Source organism: Heliangelus exortis, chromosome 7, assembly GCF_036169615.1.
Source record: "Heliangelus exortis chromosome 7, bHelExo1.hap1, whole genome shotgun sequence".
Lineage (NCBI taxonomy): Eukaryota > Metazoa > Chordata > Aves > Apodiformes > Trochilidae > Heliangelus > Heliangelus exortis.
Genome location: NC_092428.1, coordinates 16042867 through 16063900, shown reverse-complemented (window position 1 = coordinate 16063900; position 21034 = coordinate 16042867). Strand labels below are relative to the sequence as shown.

Below are 21034 nucleotides of genomic sequence, written 5' to 3'. Positions count from 1 at the left end.
GAGGACACGGGGCTGCGCGGCTGGGAGAGGGCGGTAGCTCGGCTAGGAGCCGCATTGCCGAAAACAGAGAACCAGGAGTGTCCAGGCAGGTGAACTACAGGTTTCCCTATCCCCCCCCTCTTGTGACCAAAAGCGTCAACCTTTAACATTTATTCCAAAATACTATTTCTTAATACTGTGAATCTGGAAAAAATCTTTGAGTAGCGTGCTTGGAATTAAAGTCGGTCTTTCCAAAACCACAGCTGTCTCCCTGACATGACTAAGTTTTAATTTTAAAAAACGCCCAAATTTGAAACTCAACAGAAAACTGAAAAAAACACGGCAGGTGGTTGCTGCAGAGGTTGGAGGTGCTTAACACCAAGGGCACTGCTGTCAGATACAGCTGGAATCTCAGCTGAGGCTTACCCCACCCTCAGCACTACCCTGCACTTTGCTTTATAGTTATTCTAAATCAGCCTCTTCCCTCTCCCATTCTTAAGGAAGGCTGCAGAACAAAAAGCTGTGCTTCACCTCCCCCAGTATCAGAGGCTACATGCAAATCAGCCCAGAGCAAAAGGGCCTGCAAGGACAGAAGACAAATGCCAGTCAGGAGGTAAGTAGAACACAGCCCATGGCAAGAGGACTGCTTCTTACTTCCCTCTTCTTTAAATGTGTATGTTCCTTTTTTAATTCTAACAATGACCTGTCCTAATAGTCAGGCTCTGATCCTACTAGTCTGGCATCAAACTTTTTCTTTAAGAATTCTTTCAACACATGCTGCACTAAGGCAGTGCTTAACCTGGGTCTATGTTTTCCAGAAGCAAAAATGACTGTTTCTGCATGACAAAGGTGTTTTTGAGGCAGCAAACAAAAGTAAAAAGAGCAATTTTTTAAGACATTCCTTTGAGATATTCATTAAAATGTAAGTGATTTAGAAAAATCACATCTCTTTTGTTTCCTACTGCCACATGAAAACATTGTTTCATCTGTAGAACTTTGCTCAATCCAATTTTTACCATGCAACAATAAGCATGCATTTTAGAAGTAGATAAAGAAATACAGGATTGTTTGTGTATCTCATGCAATTTTGCAGGTGGGTGACAATACCTCTAACTTTATTAATTTCCTAATGGCACACAGATCACTTGGATAAGCATAATTTGGCTCAAGAAAAAAATTCAGCTAAATCTTAAGACTTTTGTACAAACAGATGCTAAACACAAACAGAAAAACTTTTCTGCACAAGGTTATTCTGAAGTAACTGCTGTAATAAGAGTATATTTTACCCTAGCTTTCTGATATTTTGAAAGACCCAGAGCAAGTAGTTGAAGCATGTATTTTCATCTGAAAAAGAGGTCAACTATTCAAATTATTTTTGTACTGTTCAAAACATTTGTATTATGTCAATGTATTAATAAGGATAACTATAACAAAAATCAAAAATTTTATTTCAAACATTACAAGAGTTAAGATGCAGTTTAAAAGAGTGAAAAAGCCCACATTTAACACAGATTTATCTGCAACTATATACATACAGCTACTTGGCACTGATCTAAAAGACAACACACACTAATAATTTTGGAGGATTAAGAAATTTGATGTTTCCATAAGCCATTCTGGAGAGAAGCCTGCAGTAATAGACTAATGTATGAGGTAGCATAAAGAAACTAAAACAGATCTGTCAAGTAATGGATATTTTGTATTGAACACATGCTATCATCTTTACAAAAAATAGAACCTGTAGCACATCAACTTCTTAATCATCAAGCTGCATGTCTAGTTTCATTCCTTGGGTTGTAAACTGCTTTTTTTTTTAAAGAAGACTACAGATCACAAACTGAAAGCATGGAATTTTACTGTGATCTTCAACAGAGCAGCATTTCATTTCAGTGGATTTACCTGCTAAATGAATTCACTTAAATGAGTTAAGTGAATCTACATCACATTTCCCTCAGATGTATGCCAAGTCAAGACTAGAAGTCATCAATGCATCTTCATGTGAGATTAAGTACATGATGTATATAAATATAAAAGACTTCAGTATTAAAAAAAAAACCAAACATATTTCAAGGAAGTGAGGCTCAGAAGAAAAAGAATTTTTTCCTTATTTTTTTCCCCAACAGCACAACACAGCACCTTAATTAGAAATTCTAATAAATGGAACAACCGTATGTAAACTACACATTAAAATCCTTAAAACCAAACTGAGCCCTGAAAACTATGACTCACTGCAGCACTGGTTTACTCCCTCCTCCTTCCTAAGTGTTGCCCCCTCATTCACTTATGCAGTAACTGGTAACTAAGATAAAATCAAATATATGAGTAGCTATCCATTACCTGAAGGAACAGAGTACATCATATTTCTGTTTTGTTACAAGTACAGCTGTACTAAAACAATGAGTTTAACAATCCGTATTATTATTTTACTGAAAGGAAGTTTTTAAAATAATTTAATGTGATTTCTTGTTCGGTTCCATTCAGATTAAACTGTGGGTATCAGCACTCACACCTCATTAACCAGTTATTTACATTAAGTAGAACCAAAAAGACATACAAATGCCTGTAAAGCTCTCCCATTTATGAAATCATAAAATGTTACACTTGTGGATACTTTCATGGGCCCCTGCTGGAAGATTGAAGATGTATCAAGTTAAGGAAGCATTTTGGTAACATAAGACAAACTTGCTTGAATATCTATTGGTTGGTTGCAGAGAAATCAACTAACAAGGTTTTCCTATTTAAATAGGAGATGGCAACAGTCATAGCTAGAGCAAAATCGGTATTTTTGAATACTAGAAATTAAAAAAAATTAAAAATAACAAGCTACCTGAAAGTTATAGAATTTTCTGCTCTAGCAGCATTATTCATGAACCCTTCTTTCATTAGAGGAGTTTAAATGCATGGTACACATCTGAGGAAAACAATTATACTCACATTAAGATGCCAGGAAATTAAGATGATAAAAACATGCAAAAACTTTAAACATTAAAAATTCAGGACTCAAAATTAATTATGTCAGAGTTGACTTGCAAATCAGCATGGACTTCTACTTTTGAAGACAGCAAAGGCTCCAAATCCATTAGCTTGATCCCAAGTGTATTTCTGGCATATTTAGTAAGCGCGTTTTGAATTGTTGCCAAATCAGTGCTAGAAGCAGAACCTAAATAATCAAAGATCTTTACATTCTGATTAAATCTCAGGAAGTCAATCTTACCTTTCCCCTTTCACAAAAAAGCATGGAGAAAAAGGATATCATTGCTTCAGACTGCAAATGGCAGAGCAGCTTCTCCAGAGGAGGGTAGCGGCACAGGGATGGCACGCAGCCCACCAAGATGAGTTTGTGCTTGGCTCTTGTGATAGCAACATTGAGACGTCGCCAGTCCTTTAGTAGGGCACCAAGCTGTTAAATAAAACATAATTTGCTTTTATTTTTCCAACTTAAATTTCTGAATTCAACATACATCGATGCATTTTGAAAAATGAGGTTTTAGGTATTAAAGTTGACTGAAAAAAAGTTCATATGACCAACTTACATTTTCATCATTGCTGTTCCGAACAAAAGATACAATTATGATACTTTTGTCTCTTCCTTGGTACTTGTCTACTGTGTTAACTTCCACTCTGTTCTCCTTCAACTTTGCCATCAAATCAGTGATTGTTTTTAATTGATGTCTGTATGGTGATATAATGCCAATGTCTGAAGGTTTACAGCCAGCCTGAATGAAAAAGAAACAGAATCAAAATATTGTCACTGCTGGGGATACTCATTGCTGTTACAAGACCCTCAAGGGTTTTTTTCAATGGTTCTGCAAGATACTGTATTTAAAACTAAGTTGACAACAGCAGCCTAGGTATAACCAGTATCAGCTAAAGCAAACAGCAAATACTAGTTACTGCAAGCTCCCAATCTTTGTCTTAACCTAGCACAAAGGCAAATATCCTAGATATACACATTTTTCTGCATCAAACCGAGGTAAACATTCAAAACTCCTAGTCTCTACAGGTCCTGAAGCTGACAGGATAAAACAAGGAAGAAAGGCCAATCCTCTCTCCTCCTTCAAAAGAAAGTCCTTATCTCAAAAGAATGTGCTATCCAGCTTTTTTTGAATCTAAGATCCAACCAGGCGAGGGACAGGAAACTGAATGCAGACTCAAGCACCTCACTACACTGAGGCATAACCTTAAATTTATCCTTAAGGTCATCCCTCCAATGTTTATACAGTTATAAAGCTGTCCCCCCAAGCAAGGTAATAAACTAAAAGGTACCTTAATAAATAAGGATGTGAGGAAGAGTACTAGTTTAGCTTCTGTTATGTTACTTACACCACCTTTTTCTGCATGCTCTGGTGCTGGGACCTTTGAAAATATAAACAAAATAATTACTCTTGCTATCTTCAATGGCAATAGTATATTCTATATGTGTTTTTATAACAATAATAATAGTTTTAATTTAAAAATAAGGCTAAATGTTAAGAGTATAAGAGCCTATACTGTAACTTCAGAATCGTGTATTTGCAGAATAAGTTAAAACAATCTGCTGTAATGAGTTTCTAGTACCAGCAAGTCACCTTAAAGAAATTGCCAAAGCTTAATAATTTGACTTTACAGTTCATGCAATAGATATCATGTGGAAAAAAAAAAATTCTCCTGACAAGGTAAAAGAGCAAACTATTTTACATGTGACTTTTGTCTTAAGGCAATATTTACTGTGAATTTTGCCCACTTCCATGGCAGAAAGGATTTTTTAATGCCTGAAAGCATACATTTAGAACTACATGAAGAGTCATTAAAAATGGCAGTATTAAATTTAACTTCCAAATTAAAGAAAAAAGGTATTCATTCATTTTGCTATTTCTTAACTCCCTTTCCCTGCATAATATATGAAATTATGAGCCAGAAAATGAAGAACAAGCTTTGAATGTAAACTCCCATCATTTTTGTATCACAATTTTATAATTTTTCTTTGCATAACTCTTCCCTACTCAAAGTTTAAGTAGTATAGGACACATAAATGTGTCCCTGACGTTATTCTATGGGAACCTGGCACTCAGATAATGATCTTGGGTCAAGTAGCAAATATCTGCTTTTCTGTGAAAGGGAAGATGGCTATTGAGGCACTCCTGGAAAAGGCTTCACTGTTTAGGCATTTTCAGAAATTCAGCTAAGTCACTAAAGTAAATACTGATTTTCTTTTTAGATCATTGAAGAGATTCTATCAGAATTATTATAAAAAAATTAATCCTGTAGAACTTCCTGGAGAGCACAGAAAAATTAAGGAGTTCTTTCGAGGATCAGCATAAAAAAAATCATTGGTTGATACAACTATATGCAAAACTCTGGAATAGGAATCAACATAAAACGTGTTAGAGAGAAAGATAAACTCTGCTCCTCATAATCCAGTCCCTAACTACAGTGACAGCAAGTATTAGGGATGATAGATATTTACCAATTCATTACTCTTTTTTTCATTCACATTTAAAATTTAAACTCTTCATCATTTGTCTCTGAAGTCAGTTTCTTTGCCTAATTCTTATCCATTCTAGGAGTCTTATATTTCTGGCAAAAATCTGAGTCCCTATGAAAGCACACCTCTAATTTTTTCCTCAAATTCAGTGTCTAAAATATCCACAAATTACACATTATTCCTGCCACTGGCACACAGCTTAGACAGCATTGACCTTCAGGCACTAGGCATTAGATCATTCTATGACTGCAAGAACATCCAATATGGCCACACAGTTGGAGCTATACTCTGCATGAGAACAAAGTTAATAGTACGTTTGGTATTATAGGATTTAAACTGTTCAGCTGTTCTTAAATGAAATGTCTCTTGCAGTTGCTGTACCAACCATTTTTGCATGTTGCATATTTTCACGTAACCACAAAAACATTTTTAGAGTTCTATATTCTACCCAACTTAAGCTGTATGAATTTTTACTTATTCACTATATTCAGAACTTGCATCAAACTACCATTTTAATTAAGAACAAACTTTACCTTTTCTGTGTTCAGAAAACACACAGGTGTGTCTGGATCAAGTACTACTTTCAACCATGTTTTTGAAGCATCTGCAAGATCCAGTTTCAATTTTTTTAGGTTGGGTAAGTTAACTGTGGCATTTGACACCTTCTCTGAGCCACATTCCAGTTTGCCTTCATACACCAACTTGTTACTCAGTGACATAATTTTACTAAAGAATTAAAAAAGAAAAGGCATCAAATTTCATGGCTTCAATCACACATTAAAACCCCCAATGTAATAAATGAAAGTTTAAAATACCTATTCATTCTGTATTGTACAGTTAATTGGACAACAGCGTTTTGGTTTTGTTCCAGCCTTTTAAATAAGCTTTCACTCATGCCAAGATCTCTGTTACAAAACAAACGATCAAAAAAAATGTGTCAGGCAAAATAATGCAAGAGCTTTCCCAGAATTCACTTCACAAATAATTGTCCAGCAGCATTTTATCTTACCTTGCTTCTGCATTCAGTACAAGTGGAGGCAGCTGCTGATGATCCCCCACCAGCACAAATCTTTTGGAGCAGAAGAGTGGGCCCAGACAAATGAGCTGGCTTATTTGGGAAGCTTCATCAACTATACAGAAATCAAACTGCTTCTTAACAAAGATGGGGTGGCTTACTCCCATGCAAGACGTTGCTACCACTGGCTGAAAATTGAGACATACTTTAGGATAAGATACATCTTACATTTATTAGTGCTTTTCTCACAGACGTAAAACACCCTTGCAGTGGGTTTCTTCTCTGGAAGATCCCATCAACCAGAGTACTAATGTTATTATCCTCAATTCACAGAACTAGCAAAACCACTTGTCTCACCTGACTGTTATAGATCTCTTCCAAATCTGCTACAGATTTAATTGATCTGGACCTGCAAATTTCTTCTTCTGTAAATTTTCTTATATCTGGATGAACCTTCTGAGCTCGCCCCAAGCGCAAAAAGCCAACTTTGAATTTGGCAAGCTTTAGCAGGATGTTGTCTACAGCAGTGTGTGTAAAACTAGTCAGAAGAACACTGAAGCCACAAGCAGAAAGAATTCTCACCTAGCGAATGGAAAAAGACACCAAAAAATCAGTTCTCATACCATAATCAACAATCCCATAATCCCATGTTTGACTAGGAAAATGAACAAAACAAACAAAAAACCACCAACAAACCAAAGAAGTTTCAGAGAAAGCCAATAACAAATCTGACTTAATTTATATCAGCCCTCCTGGCCTGGTCTGCCAGTTAGCTATTGTCAAAGCAACATGGCCAACAGACCTGGCTGTTTTCATAAATAGTTGTTTTTTGTTGTTTTTTTTTTTTATTATTATTCACCCACAGTCTGAACCCCGTATGCTCCTACACTGTTTTATTTGAAATTATGCATATATCAGTTGACTAACTCAACAGTTTTAGACAGTATGCTTTACACCGTTTAATGCTTTCCTTCAAGTCTCACCAAGAAATTTAAACACCAAGGTACACAATCTTACTAGAGCACATATTGTGGTCGTTTTTCCTGTTCCAGGCATACCCACAATAAGCGTGTAGTCCTTCGAAAGTAGCACTTGCTTCATTGCCTGTTTCTGAGGCTTATTCAGACCTTTAAAGAAAAATTAAAATTAAATCTAAATGCTTTATAATCATTGTAATAATTGCTGAGGTTAATAAAATTATATTTTCCACCTCCACTGAGGGCCTTAAAGAAAAGAATTGAGCAGAGCAAGTTGTATGTTTCCATGAAGAATTTATATTAAACATAATCCAGAGTCAAGTAGTACAGGGTCTGCACTACACTCCTAGAAATAAAGTTTTTAAATTTATGACTTTTTCCCCAATATCCTACACAACCAACTCCATGCGATATCTTGTATGGACATTTCTATTTTATCATACTCATTTCCATCTTCAAACATATTTCTCACTAGACAATAAATGTTAGACCAGAGCTGTTTCTCCCCAGTCTGACACAAACAGGCTGCACATTCCAGCAATTTGGATTAGGAACACTTAAGCAAAGTAACTGAAGACATCTGGGTTTATTGGTACCTTTCTGTAAACAAAACACATGGCTTGCAAGTAAGGGAAGACATTGTTCTCTCTGTCTTCCAGTACTTTTTAATGAATTATTCTTGACTTTCAGAGTAAATACCTTCCTCTTTTTTTATCCCATCAGTAGTTTTTCAGGAAGATGGATAAAATTCTTGTTTGAAGTAGACCTCAGAGCAGCAAAGCACACCTTTCAGTCTTCAGACTGAAATTTTTATAAAAAGTTCTACTTGCTCTAAAACAATTCAGTTAAATTTCTGCTTTCACAGACAACTATCAGGCAATTATTATTTTCACCAAATATGAGACATTGACAAGCACCTAAACAATTTTTCTTAAACAACAATAAAAAACCCAACAACAACAAAAATTCAGTGCTACAAAGGACCACACACTAGAGAGCAGCCAACAGTTGCAAGAGGGATTATACAAGTGGATGCTTACACCAAAGCCCATCTCCTTCCACTTCCTCAAAGTCCATATCTTCTATCCCAACAGCCTTCCCTGTCCTTTCTTTTGGTAAGGTGGAGAGAGGCAGTCATACAGCACTTTGTTTGAAATTGCAAGCTATAGCAACCAATGAAAGTAAACTAAAATTCTACTCAAGTATCTGTCCAGGTCTTCCAACTATTTTATAAGAAATTTAATCACAGGAAGACAGGGTAAGAACTTGGTTTTGATTTTTGCGCTGAACACTCTCAATACACTTTGAAGTAAGAAAATACTCTTAAATTTAGTGCGACAAGTATTTTAGATACAGAGACATACTATTAAGCAGTGGATTTTGGGAGAAAAATATTTTTTACCCTTTAAAATATTTGCAACAGTTTCCTTTGCTTCTGGAGGAAGGACAGAGCTCAAATGCTGAATAAAACATGGCTTCTGGAAGTCAATTATCAAGTTGCGGAGCCTTTCACTGTGGATTTAAAAAACAAAAAAAAACCCAAGAATCAAATGTTACCAACTGAAAAGCTCTCTCTGAAAATATTGGAAGTGTGAAAATAATTTTTCATACCTGACTGGGGTATCTTTCATTAGTTTAGAAAGATTTTCAAAGGGGACTCCTATGCCAAAATCTCCTTCTTCATGATCCAACCTAAGTATGGTGTTCTTGGGGAGCTTTGACAAATTTCTGCACAGTGACAATAACATGGTAAAAATAATTAATAATTCTGTTTACAAGCAATATGTTAATGATTAGACTTAAGTGATACCTTTCAGAGCTCCCATAGTGAAGCAATAGCTAGAAGAAACATGCTATTAACCAATCTAAGTAAAACAATGTAAGGCCCCAATTTTATCAAAATAGAGTCTAAATTATGAAGTTACTATTAGCACAGTAATCACCAGTTTCATGTCTTCAAACATGGTTTTGTTCTGTTACCTGCCCAACAAACAGGAGACTTTTGTCACACTGACTTCTCTAACATAGCCAGTAGCCAATCCAAGTAAACCATTTTCCTCTCCACTCACTACCACTCGATCACCAACCAATAAATTTGTTCCAGGTATGGCACCATTTCTACGTTGGAAAAAATGTAGATACTGTCCTTCAGAAATTTCCTGCACTTCATCAATTCTGATCATGTTTCCAACACAGTCACCAGCCTTCTCTCTGAAGATATTAGAAAAAGAAATATTTTAATATTAAAAGATTTTAACAGGAAGAGAAATAAAAAATAAAAACCTCACAAGTAAAAAAAAAAAGACCACCCACAGTCAACAAATCCAAAACACAAGAAAGAACAAACGCCAACTAAAAATCCCCAAAGCAATAATAAAAATTAACAACAGAAACACTCATAACAAGAACCAGGAAGATTAAACAGTCACTTTACAATAGCCACTTGGATCTGAAAAGGATTGTAAAAATATACAGATGCCTTGTATTTGTTCCAAGAACCAACTCTAATATTTAAGCCAAAGTTATCTATAACTTCCTACTAAAAAAACAAATAGAGAAATGCACTGATACACTTCACTAGTATGTTCATAAACATGGTGTTGCTTGTTTCACTTAAGACAACTCAGCTACATTTCATTTCCACAGGTGCCCAAAAACCAACCTAGAAATTACCAATTATTTTTTCCACAGCTGTTGGACTAGGTGATGTTCAGTAACATGCTGCCTCAGCCAACAGGAGCTTTTGGTCTGCTTCTATGCACATCGATAGCCACATCCAGGAGCATGGTGGTCTGGAACCCTTTGTGAGTAAAGCCTCAGGACACCAGTGCAATGAGCTGGGCTCACAGTCACTCAGCCTCAGCCCCCAGAGACATAAAAAAAACCCACCACAACCCAGAATTATACCATCTCTGCTTCTGAAGATTAAGGCTGCAGTTTGCTGCTTTCTGTTTGTGACTTAACAACAACAGCAACAAAATATGATATAGCAAATACAAAACCAGTAAATCTGGTATGCCAACATCTCCAGTAGATGACATGTGATATGTCACAAAAAACTGCCTATGCAAGTAGCATATTTGACTATTTTTACAACATCTGGTTTTCCAGTAGTGGAAACAAGTTGGCAATACCACATTTCCAGTTACTGAAGGGAACACCATTTGTACCAGGTTAGAAATTGCACCTTACCTTTCCGAAGAAGGTATCGTCCATATATTTTTATATCCCTTTTTCCCCTCTCCACTTTGCAGCTCCAAGGTTAGCATTAGATACCACAGGCTGAAATACTCTAAATGGGAGGGTTTGAGGTGCCGAGTCTCTTTCTCAATAATGGGTACCAGAGCTGGAGGAAAAGACACGCTGGCAATCTTTTCTTCTACAGCTCTAGGAGCAGAGCCAAACACAGAGTCAACCTGTTGGGGTTTGTGGGGTTTGTTTGTTGGTTTTTTTTTTGGCAAATCTATACGTACATAATGCCAACCTACAAATATACTGTAATATGGCAGATTAATCTACCATCACTGAAATAAAGTTAAATCTTTGTTCATATGAAGCAAGGATAATCTCGTATTAGTACAATCATCCCTATTAGTAACTTGACAGTCTCTATGATTTTGAATAATTAAGGACAGTAAATTAGTCAAGACTATCAAAGGCATTTCAAGGATAGTACTGTATATATTTAGACATTTGATTTTATTTGTTTTTTGTAACAAATGAATACTATATTGAGATTTAGCTAAGTGAGAGGGATTTAATAGTTAATACACAAGCACACTTCAAATCTATTTATCTCAAAACTAAATATCAATAGACATTATACCTAATCACACGGAAAAATACAATTAAGGAGAAAAAAAACAGTTCAGAAGTGAACAGCTAACCTGTTAGTGACAATCCTCTTGCTGTAACAACAATGACAATATTTCACAAAAACTAATTTACAGAAAGATATCACGTATGCCCACAAACTTAACTCTCTAAAGTGTTTTTTTAACTTTTAAAAACAATCAGGCATTATACTTAAAGTATCACCCCAAAAGCTTTCCTGTTCTAAAATCTTATCTGATTTCTTCAGGGTACAATATTGATTCTACTTTTTGTGCAGCACAATTATAAGACTAAAACTTATAGCAGCTTTTAAAGCAATAAATTTATGTTTAAATTATGTTAAAAAAAAAATCTGTAGCTGGAGATTCAACAACTTCAGAATAGTACCAGTGTATCACCATTTATACTATACCCTACAGGGAAACAAACAATATTCTACAGGTACAAAGTGGAAGAGTAGTTTTCCAGACATAATTAAACCTCAAAAGACTGCCCATTTCAGAGAGCTGCAAGAACATAGCTTTTTAAAACCATAATTATTATTAGCCTGTATATAACAGAAATCTGCTGTTGTTATCAAGGATTTTGTTGAGAATTGTCTCGGATTTTGTCTTGCAGAAAGCATACTTGAGCAAATACATTAACCTTCTTCAAGATTAGGAACTTGTACTATAAGAGTTGCTGTGGGACCAATGGAACACTTCTGGAGTGCAGAAGTCCTCATTAAAGAAAAAAGAAACTGTCAACCACAAACATGAAATCACAGTATCAAAAGCAATGATTCCTTAAGCTTATTTAAAGCACAAGTCAAACTTTTTTTCTTTACCTGCTGTACAGAAAGCAATTGTGTATTTGGGAGCAATATTTACAGGCTTGACTGTCTTCAGTTACAGGAGGCAAAGCAGCAAGCTGTGACTGATGTTGTCCAACAGTAGATTTATAAGTGCTGTGCATTAAGTAGAAGGCCACATGGTTTCTTAACTTCATTAATTCTGTCAAGAAAAGAACAAAGCAAGATGTTTTTTGGGGGGCTGTTTCTAATAATTTTAACTCAAAAGTAACTAGCCATCAACTTTCTTAGTCAGCTATAATTTCTTCATAAACTAAATCTCCCCTCTTCCAGGTTAAAGCCATTACCACTTCTCTCTCTCCATGCCCTTGTAAAAGTCCCCCTGAAGCTTTCCTGTAGTCCCTTCAGGTACTCTTCAGAAGCTTTCATATAAATTGATTTGAATTAGTAACATTATAAAAAGTGATAAACCTCTAAGTACAGATAGTTACAGCATTCACTCTAATGAACATACTACTAAAATGTTTCTTTTTAATTAATCATGGTTTCTGGGGAAGGGGAACAACTTTACCTCTTCGGTCCATGCGAGCTCCAGAAACAGGATACATAGTACCAGTTTTAAGATAAAGAAGAAATCCAGCTTCAGGATCTACTCTCCTTTCTAAATTCAACAACGTGTACAGAATAACCTGCAAACATTATATATAATCTATTAAACTGTATTAAAACCAAAATAACTATAAGCTGTATTAGTTTTTTCCATGATTTATATGATTAAGCAGCTATTACTTTATAAAGTAACCTAGAAGCCACAAGTAGTAAGCACCTAACCAAGGCTTTCAGTTAAAAGGCATCTTCCTTCAAAAAAAGCTTCTATTAAGGCTACTAGCTCTAGATCAGGCCACCTACCTGCAAGGATGTACAACACTAATTCCCAAAGCAGTTTGCTTCAATCTAACACCTGAATGCAGTAAAAAGGCCAAAGAACAGACACTTCAGGGTAAGAACTATGAATGTGTTTAAAAGTGGTAAATGAGTATACATCTCCTTCCCCAGTTCACTTCCATTTTCTGTCAACAGCTTTGGGCATGCCAGAATCAGCCATCCATAAACCCAAATTATATCAGATACATGCAAAGAGTTTCACATTCCTAAGACAACACTGGTCTTATACATCTAGTCATATACAAAAATGTATACATAGCTATCGACAGCTACATTAGACTTTTGGGTTCTGTACCTGACTTCTGTGCTCTATGGAGTTAGATTCCTTGCCAGACTTGAGCTCTAATGGCACTATCCTGGACTGTACTCCAGACTGGCGATGGATTTTGACCCTGGCTGTAACATCAATCTTTCCTTTCAACCCAAACCTGGGAGACCAGATGTTCTCCTCAACATCCAAGATATCAACAACCTGTATTGTGGAAGAGAGATCTTCTAGTTTTTCACCATTTGACCTAGGAAAAAAATTAAATCAGAAGTTCACAGTTTCCTTCAATTCCTAATTAAATGTGTTATAATTAAGCATTAAATATTTTTGCATTATTGGCACTATTTAAGCACCAACACTAGAAATAAAATGCATTAAATCTCACTCATACTACCTTCCCATTAACAGAGGAAGCATCGTATCAGGAAGTTACTTCAAATTGCACAATGGCAGTGTTCAAAATTTTAAAATATTCTTAAACTAGTTTTAATAACTCTTTTAATAGTCTTGTCTGAATAGCCACACTTTAAAACACCGTTTCCTCAAAAAGGTTAAAGATACACATGGGAAAGCAGCATAGATATTTTACTCAGATCTGTCACTTGACTGACACTTTTAACACCCTATAGCTATTACCATTACCAGCAAGAAGCTGTAGACAAGAAAAACTCAGCAGCAGTCAAGTAAAATCACCATTTCTCTGGTAAACTATTACCTTAGTGAGGGATTACATTTCATTAATAAACAGTTCACATTCTGATTTGTAGTCTTCCATGCATTTACACTAACTTCTAGTTTATTCATTAGATTAAATATGCTTGCTTTTCTAGTTACTATAATTTCCACTTCGTGCCACACTGTTTGTGGGCATTTTAAGACCAATAAGACTTTTGTCAGCTCATCCTCAGTCTTAATGTCTTCCCCAGTACTCCTGGTGGCAGCTAAACACACAGCTCTCAAGATAAGCTATTTTGGCAGCAAGGCCATGAATTAGTTCCATATCACTGAACAGATTTGCATTAAGAGTGTTGTCCTAAAACTTAAAAGTGATCAATGCAAAAATATACAACTTAGAAGAGTTTTAATTCTGGCTCCTTACAGTTTTAGTTGCATTTTATTTTGGTTAGCTGGATTGTGTATGAAGTCTTCTGCCCATTTAAAAAATGATGGCAAATATTCTTCTACTTCCTGCATTATTTCTGCTTGTTTCAGATTTAAGTGATACCTAAAGAATAAAATCAGACATTTAGAAGAGAAATAATAGATGTGCTGCTGATACAAATAGAATTTTGCCTTAAGTACCAACAAGTTTAATAGAAATAACTGCCAACTTTAATAAACATCTATAAATTGTAGATAATGACAGATTAATGAAGTTCAACTCAATTTATAAAACTGAACATCCATTACAAGAAATAGAATACATACTGCTTATTTCTGATGTAACTTTTGAAACAACAGGCATAGCACAAGGGACATGAACATTGTAGTGGTGATGAAAAAAACCTAATAATTGGACTGTAAGAAAGGAGTACCAGACTTGTGCATTTAAAAACAGCAATTCTTAAAGTTCATGAGAAACTGAAGATATAAAAAAAAAATTTGAAAAGACCATTTGTTTCTGTCTAAATACACTGATCTGCTACTTGTTCTTCACATACATTTTGATGTTTCAGATCATTTTAATTGGAAATGAACTGTGATCTGCTCTAATTGTTACAGTTACAAATACACAAGAAAGCACAAGTCTCATTAAACAGAACCTAATCATGTGGCATTAGGGAATTCAGTACTGGCATTCACTGGAAATAATGTTATTATTTTATAGAAACTGAGAAATACCAGTGTGTTTTGCACAAAAATGTTAACAGTGTCACAATTCAAATTATCTGCCTTCATAATAGAACTACAGTACAATTACAATTGTTACAATTTTAAGTTCCATCTCATCTGGGACTAACAGACACAATTCCCAACATACAATTTTTAATACTTTAGAAATGATTAATTTTTTTACATGACTTGGATTAGATTTTATTCGAGTCTCCAGTAAAATCTTAAAACTGACAGCCATTCATCTTGTCAGAAGTATGAAAACTACTTATTTGCCTAGCATTTTTACCAGCTCTGCCAAGAGCACTAAGTTAAAGGACCTCTAACAACCCAGCCACTAAGTAACCTGATGAGGAATATGGAAATCAGAAAACTCATAGCTTGGTCTGTAACAAATTTCTAGTTCATCTTCTAAGGCTCAAAATTAATTATGCTTATCACATTTAACTCAGCTTTGGGAGATGCCTCAAAATCTAATGTTACAGGCACAAACACTCCACTGCTTGGCCTGAAAGAAAAAAACCCACACACAGTTAGTTCAGAAGCATAGCTCAGATATAAAACAGTAGCTCAGCAGGGAAAGCAAATCAAATTCCATTATGAAACAGGGAACTATGTTATTAAAAGATACTCAAGTTTCATTAAGCAAGGCCACTTGGCAGAATATTCTCTTGATACTAGTGCTACACTTACTAAAGTAGAACCTTATCAACTAGTTCAAATGTTCCTGCCCTCTTCCAAGCATAAGACACCTGCAGTGCTACTTACAGTTCTTTGAGATACTTCTGTCCACACACAATTTTACTTGCTAGTTCTTCTACTTTTTCTCGTGACAAATTATTTGTTACAGATTGCTGGAAAATTTCGTGAAGAATGGTACCAATGAGTGTTTGGCGTGAACCAGACTCTGAGCCCTGCAAGAGATGTTATAGAATCCATATAAATACATGAAAATTTATGCCCACTTCACACCAACTTTTCTCAAAAAATTTTATTTTCATTTACTGCACATGACAGGCTGCACTGACTACATGCGGTATCATTACAGTTTTCACCTCACTAATTAATGTCTATCCAAACCTGACCATGTAAACAGTCAAACTGAAAAATGGGTCTCTCTTACTGCTTTATCTACCATTTTTATCCAAATTCTGATAACGGTAGACTACAGTCTTTCAGTAACTGACAGGTAGAAAGCAATGGCACAGCAACAGCAAGTTCTGACCTCTGCATGAGCCACCATGGGACAACTGGAAATCTTATCACTGTGGTAAGTATTTCCTCTTATCTTTTACAGATCTGGCACTTACAGGTTGCACTCACAACTGGTGGATGGTGTTATCCCTGAGTCAGGACCCTCTGCATTACTCCTTCCAAATAATTTGCTTATTCCCATTACTCCTCTAAGGACTGACACCACTTCACAGTCTTAAACTCCTGCAATTAATTTTCTTGTTTCAGTCACACTCTCCCAGCCAGCATTCTTATCATTCCAATCCCCCTGCCCATTTGGACTCCCTTGCCCATTTCATTCCACATCTGGGAGTTCCTCTGGTGAAACTGGCAGCTGTTGCTTCTCTGCCATCCATATGCCAGCAAGGACACTGCTGCAAGAAACTTCTCTTTTCCAGGTTCCAGCAGCTGGATTCAGATTCCAGAGTTACCAATTCTTAAGTGAATTGGCTGATTTTTTTTCCAGAGACTTTTAATTTGGCCAATTGTGGTTGGTTTTACGTGGTTGACAAGAGGCACAACCTTCACAAAGGATTCATATCCACACGAAACGTGGTAAGATAGTATCAAAAAGTAGCCAGAATTCTAAGTGGGAAGACTATTGTTTGTCCCATTAGTTGTATTAAGAATATAAGATTGTATCAGAAGCAATTCTCAAAAAACACAGGGTCAACCAGAAACAATTCTAAATTATTCTATATTGTAAACATTATTAATAGCTACTAACATCTTGCAACGCAGCATCTCAACCAGCTTTAACATCAAGCTAAACTACCAGTCTTAAATAGAACAGTAACCCATTAATATGCCTGATGCTCTAGAACTAACACTTACCCTAAACCTTTCACTCAGCACTGCTCTTCTCATACATCGAATACTATTTGATATCGTAGTGCCAGAAAGCAGCAGATCTGGGTACAGAACCAGATATCCAGACTGTTCATTTATGATCCAGGTACCAGAATTACACTCTCCTTCTAAATGAATGATGTCTCCTGGAACAACTGGAACAGACTCCCTGTAATGCAACATATTTGAACAACCATTTGTAAACAATGGACACAGCATCTTAGAAATTATACATTACATATATATATACATACAGATTCAACATACTTTGAAACAGAAGGCTATTTTGATGCTTTAAGAAGCCAACCTAAATAAATTCTGAAAGTGAATACAGGAATTTTTAGTAACAAAACTTTGAGTATTGTTTGTACTGGATCATGCATCAGGACAGCCTGAAAGCAGAGAAATCCTGGTCACTAGAGACCATTCCATTTTTACTTAACAGTTCTATTTTTCAGAAGGCCACCAAAATCTTAACATGTTTTTATTGATTTAGAAATGTCAGGGTTCAGGACTTTTATATTTTTTCCTTAAAGAAGGGGAGCCTTATACTTTTCTCCCTTCTTTCAGCCCTGCACAGAAAACCATAAGAAGTACCAAATAGCATGCGCACACGCACAAGTTTCAAAAGACCAAGTTAGTCTTTTTTTTCCTGCAAGTAACACAGGATGCAATGAACAAGCACCTAAATTATAACCCTATCCTTACTTGAAAAAACTTCTGCAGTAGAGCTCGAGCTAAGGTGGTATTAACAGGCTGTATAAAACACCACATTTTGCAGACACAGCTTTGTACGCAATCCGTATGTATAGAGAGAGTACATAGTTTAGAAGAACACTTCTAATTATTGCAAGACAACTCTTGAACACAACAGCCTGCTTCAAGTTTATTGTCTTGCTGTTTGTCAGTACAAAGACAAAACTTCAAGAAAGAAATACCCACTCAACAAAATTTACATCAGTTCTCTCAAAATGAATATCCATTACACTAGTATACTGATAATATTGCAGTAGATAAAGGCTGTTTCATTATTTCATATTACTTTTAAGAGAGTAAAACTCATCTCTAAGGCAACACAAAGAAGACTGACTTAATAGTCCAGCATTTCATCCCCATTTCATACATCTACATTGCTGTATGGATTACCAGCCATTCCTGAGGATGCACAGTTCTGTATCTTCCAGTGACTGAGATGCTGTAATTGTCAAGTGTTTCTCAGGGTCACTTCCATTTCTCTCTATTGCTCTGACTTCCAACACACGATATCTGTTGTTCAACCCATTCCTAAGTATTGTGTCAGAGGAGTCTGTCACTTTCTTCTGAAAACTGAAGGAACAATTTATTAATGTGATGATGCCATTAATTGAGAAGAGCCAAGCCACACATAAGAGGAAGTAAACATCAAAGGAAAAACAACTTTAACCTTCCTCAATTTTTATATACATTTACCGTGGGTTTTTTAGTTTTATACTGGTAAGAGCGTAGGAAAAATGTACATTTGAACATATGAGACATAAGGACGGAGACACAAATACTAAGGAAGTTGTTATTTATTGCAGCTACTGCTTCCTTTCGGTATCCATGTATTTCTATTCCTCTAGCAGCTAATTATAACCGCACTGCAACACCGTGCCTATGAGGAAGCTCGCATCTCTTTGAACACAAACACATCCGAGCTCCACAGTCACTCAAGCACATCGAACACAGAGAACTAATTTCTTCCCTCCTTAATCTCAATAAAGAAAGATAAGCGGAAATCTGACATTCAAGGTTCAGTTTTCATCTGGGCAAAGGCCAAATTTTTTGATAGCAGGGTCAGGCCAGTCTCTCTCCCAACACCCCACAGAGCCCGCTGGAGCTGCCGGGCAAGGACAAACGGACACCGGGGCGGGACAGGGACAGCACCGCCCGGCCCAGCGCCGGCACCGCTGACTCCCGGCACTCCCGAGACCTTTGCACCCCTCCCCTGTGGCCGATGGAGACCCGTCCCTACCCATCCCTGCTCCGGTGCCCCTCAGGACTCCTCTCCGCCTTCCCGACCCGGAGGGGCCGCGACTCAGAACCGCTTTGATTTTCAAACTCCCCGCGCCCGCAGCCGCCTCCGCCCACTACGTTCTTTAGATACACACACCCCGCCTGGGCTCAGCCACTACCTCTCCGCCATGAGCAGGCTCCTTCGCCGCGCAAGCTCGTTCCTCCTCGGTCCCGGTCCCAGCCCACAGCCCGGTCCCGCCGCTCACAGTCGCTACACGCAGTCACTGTCCCCCCGCGCCCCACAAGAGCTCCCCAAGCGCCACCAGGGCGCAGGCGCAGTGCAGCCCCCTCCCCAGACACCCCGCCCCTCGCTCCTCCCTGTTCGGCCATTGGCGCAGGGGCACCCAGGGCAGCCAATGGGAGATTGGGGGCGGGGCGGGGCTCTCGCTTCCCGCGCGCGGCAGAAGGGTTGGGGGCGCGAGGTCTTTCCCGCCAGTGGCGCGAGGCGGGGCCGTTTCCCGGCGGGTCCCCGCGTGTCCCGGCCCAGCCGGAGGCACGGACTGAGTGGTCGCTGCTGCAGCCGCGGCCCCTCTGGGTACCGGTGCTGTAGTGTGAGGTAAAATTAATGTGGCTCTTGGTCCCAACCGCGCAAGGGTGAATCTCAGTCTGAGTCCAACTTTCTCGTAAGAGCTTCGTGTCGCTTTCGGGGCTGCTCCCCGACAGGCAAGTTTTCTGAGGCGACAGAGAGGTTCAGATACATGTAACTTCTTTTTTTTTTTTTTTTTTCCCCGCAAAACCTCTGGGTCTGAGACGATCACTCCTAGCGAACACTGAAGGACACAGGTATAAACCTATTAATAAATCAGTATGACCGCTTAGCGCTTTAAAATGTCAGGAAAATACCATATTAAGAGTTTGGTCATGGATCTCTAATGTACACAAAAATTGAGAAACATTATGAGGCTTCAGCCTTGTGAAGAAGACAAGTTTCAGTCAATGGTTAGACATCCTTACAGACGGATCAAAGCTTAGATTTTGAAAGATTATAAAATATTTAAACTAACCCCTTTGGTTTTCTTTGGCCTGAAATTATGAAATACATGCCGTAAACTACATTAAGGTCACTTTCTACTGCAGAACCTCTATATTAAAATACTTCCAAACTTAAATTATTCATACACTTTTATATTTATTTTGCAAAACTAATCCTTAAACCATAGCAGTTTCTTTCAGGTGTATTTTTCACATTGTCTATCCTACTCAGTTATTAAGGGGACAGCTTTTACTGGTCTTTTTTGCCTCTGAAGAATAACATAGAATCATAGAATCATAGAATTGGCTGGGTTGGAAGGGACCTCAGAGATCATCAAGTCCAACCCTTGACCCACCGGTGCGGTTGCTAGACCATGGCACTGAGTGCCACATCCAGTCTCTTTTTAAATGTCTCTAGGGATGGAGAATCCACCACCTCACTGGGCAGTCCATTCCATTGCCTGATCACCCTCTCCGTAAAAAAATTCTTTCTGATATCCAGCCTAAATCTCCCCTGGCAATTCAAATCACATGCTGGATTCTACTTCATAAAAACTGCTAAAATTTCATGACACAGTTCAAACCTATTTGAGTTCCCCAAATATATCATTTTCAGTAAAATGAAGATGTAAACCTAAATTTAAACATCCTTAGCAGTACTAATATGGAAGCTTACCATTATCTGGCACCTGAGAAGGAGCTTATTTGCTTACAAAGTTATATGGTTTTAAAATCATGGCACATCTGTTTGGGTTTTTTTTTTGTTGTTGTTGTTTTTTGGTTGGTTGGTTGGTTGGTTTTTTAACACTAAAGTCTACTGCAAGGACTTTAAAACATAAAA

At 37.3% G+C, this 21034-nt stretch overlaps 1 protein-coding gene and 1 long non-coding RNA gene across 3 annotated transcripts; one reads left to right on the top strand and one right to left on the bottom strand.

Annotated features, from left to right (window-relative positions):
- The first annotated feature begins 855 nt into the window (after positions 1–855).
- Positions 856–3496, top strand: LOC139798442 (uncharacterized). Its single transcript, XR_011726818.1, has 2 exons — positions 856–901; positions 3180–3496. It is a non-coding gene; the product is annotated as an uncharacterized lncRNA (long non-coding RNA).
- On the bottom strand, positions 1412–19382 carry DNA2 (DNA replication helicase/nuclease 2). Of its 2 annotated transcripts, XM_071749059.1 has the most exons (21): positions 19341–19382; positions 18334–18513; positions 17173–17356; positions 15874–16019; positions 14372–14497; positions 13300–13519; positions 12631–12748; positions 12096–12261; positions 10628–10822; positions 9416–9646; positions 9047–9163; positions 8838–8947; positions 7476–7585; positions 6816–7040; positions 6453–6646; positions 6259–6348; positions 5977–6169; positions 4246–4335; positions 3513–3695; positions 3233–3379; positions 1412–2621 (listed from the first exon to the last, which is right to left on the bottom strand). In XM_071749059.1, the coding sequence occupies exons 1-21, from the start codon at positions 19349–19351 to the stop codon at positions 2565–2567; spliced, it is 3093 nt and encodes a 1030-aa protein (XP_071605160.1). In that variant the 5' UTR covers positions 19352–19382; the 3' UTR covers positions 1412–2564. The 2 variants fall into 2 exon arrangements, with proteins under 2 accessions (XP_071605160.1, XP_071605159.1); XM_071749058.1 differs by lacking the exon at positions 1412–2621 and having other exon boundaries at positions 2790–3379.
- Between the last annotated feature and the right edge of the window lie 1652 nt (positions 19383–21034).

Bases quoted from the DNA above. Each gene is read 5' to 3' on its own strand.
- DNA2 (XM_071749059.1), bottom strand. The intron at 12,262-12,630 runs GTAAAGTTGTTC...TTTTCTTGACAG, and splicing joins AGCTCGCATGGACCGAAGAG to AATTAATGAAGTTAAGAAAC. The intron at 6,647-6,815 runs GTGAGACAAGTG...CTCAATTTTCAG, and splicing joins AAGAGATCTATAACAGTCAG to CCAGTGGTAGCAACGTCTTG.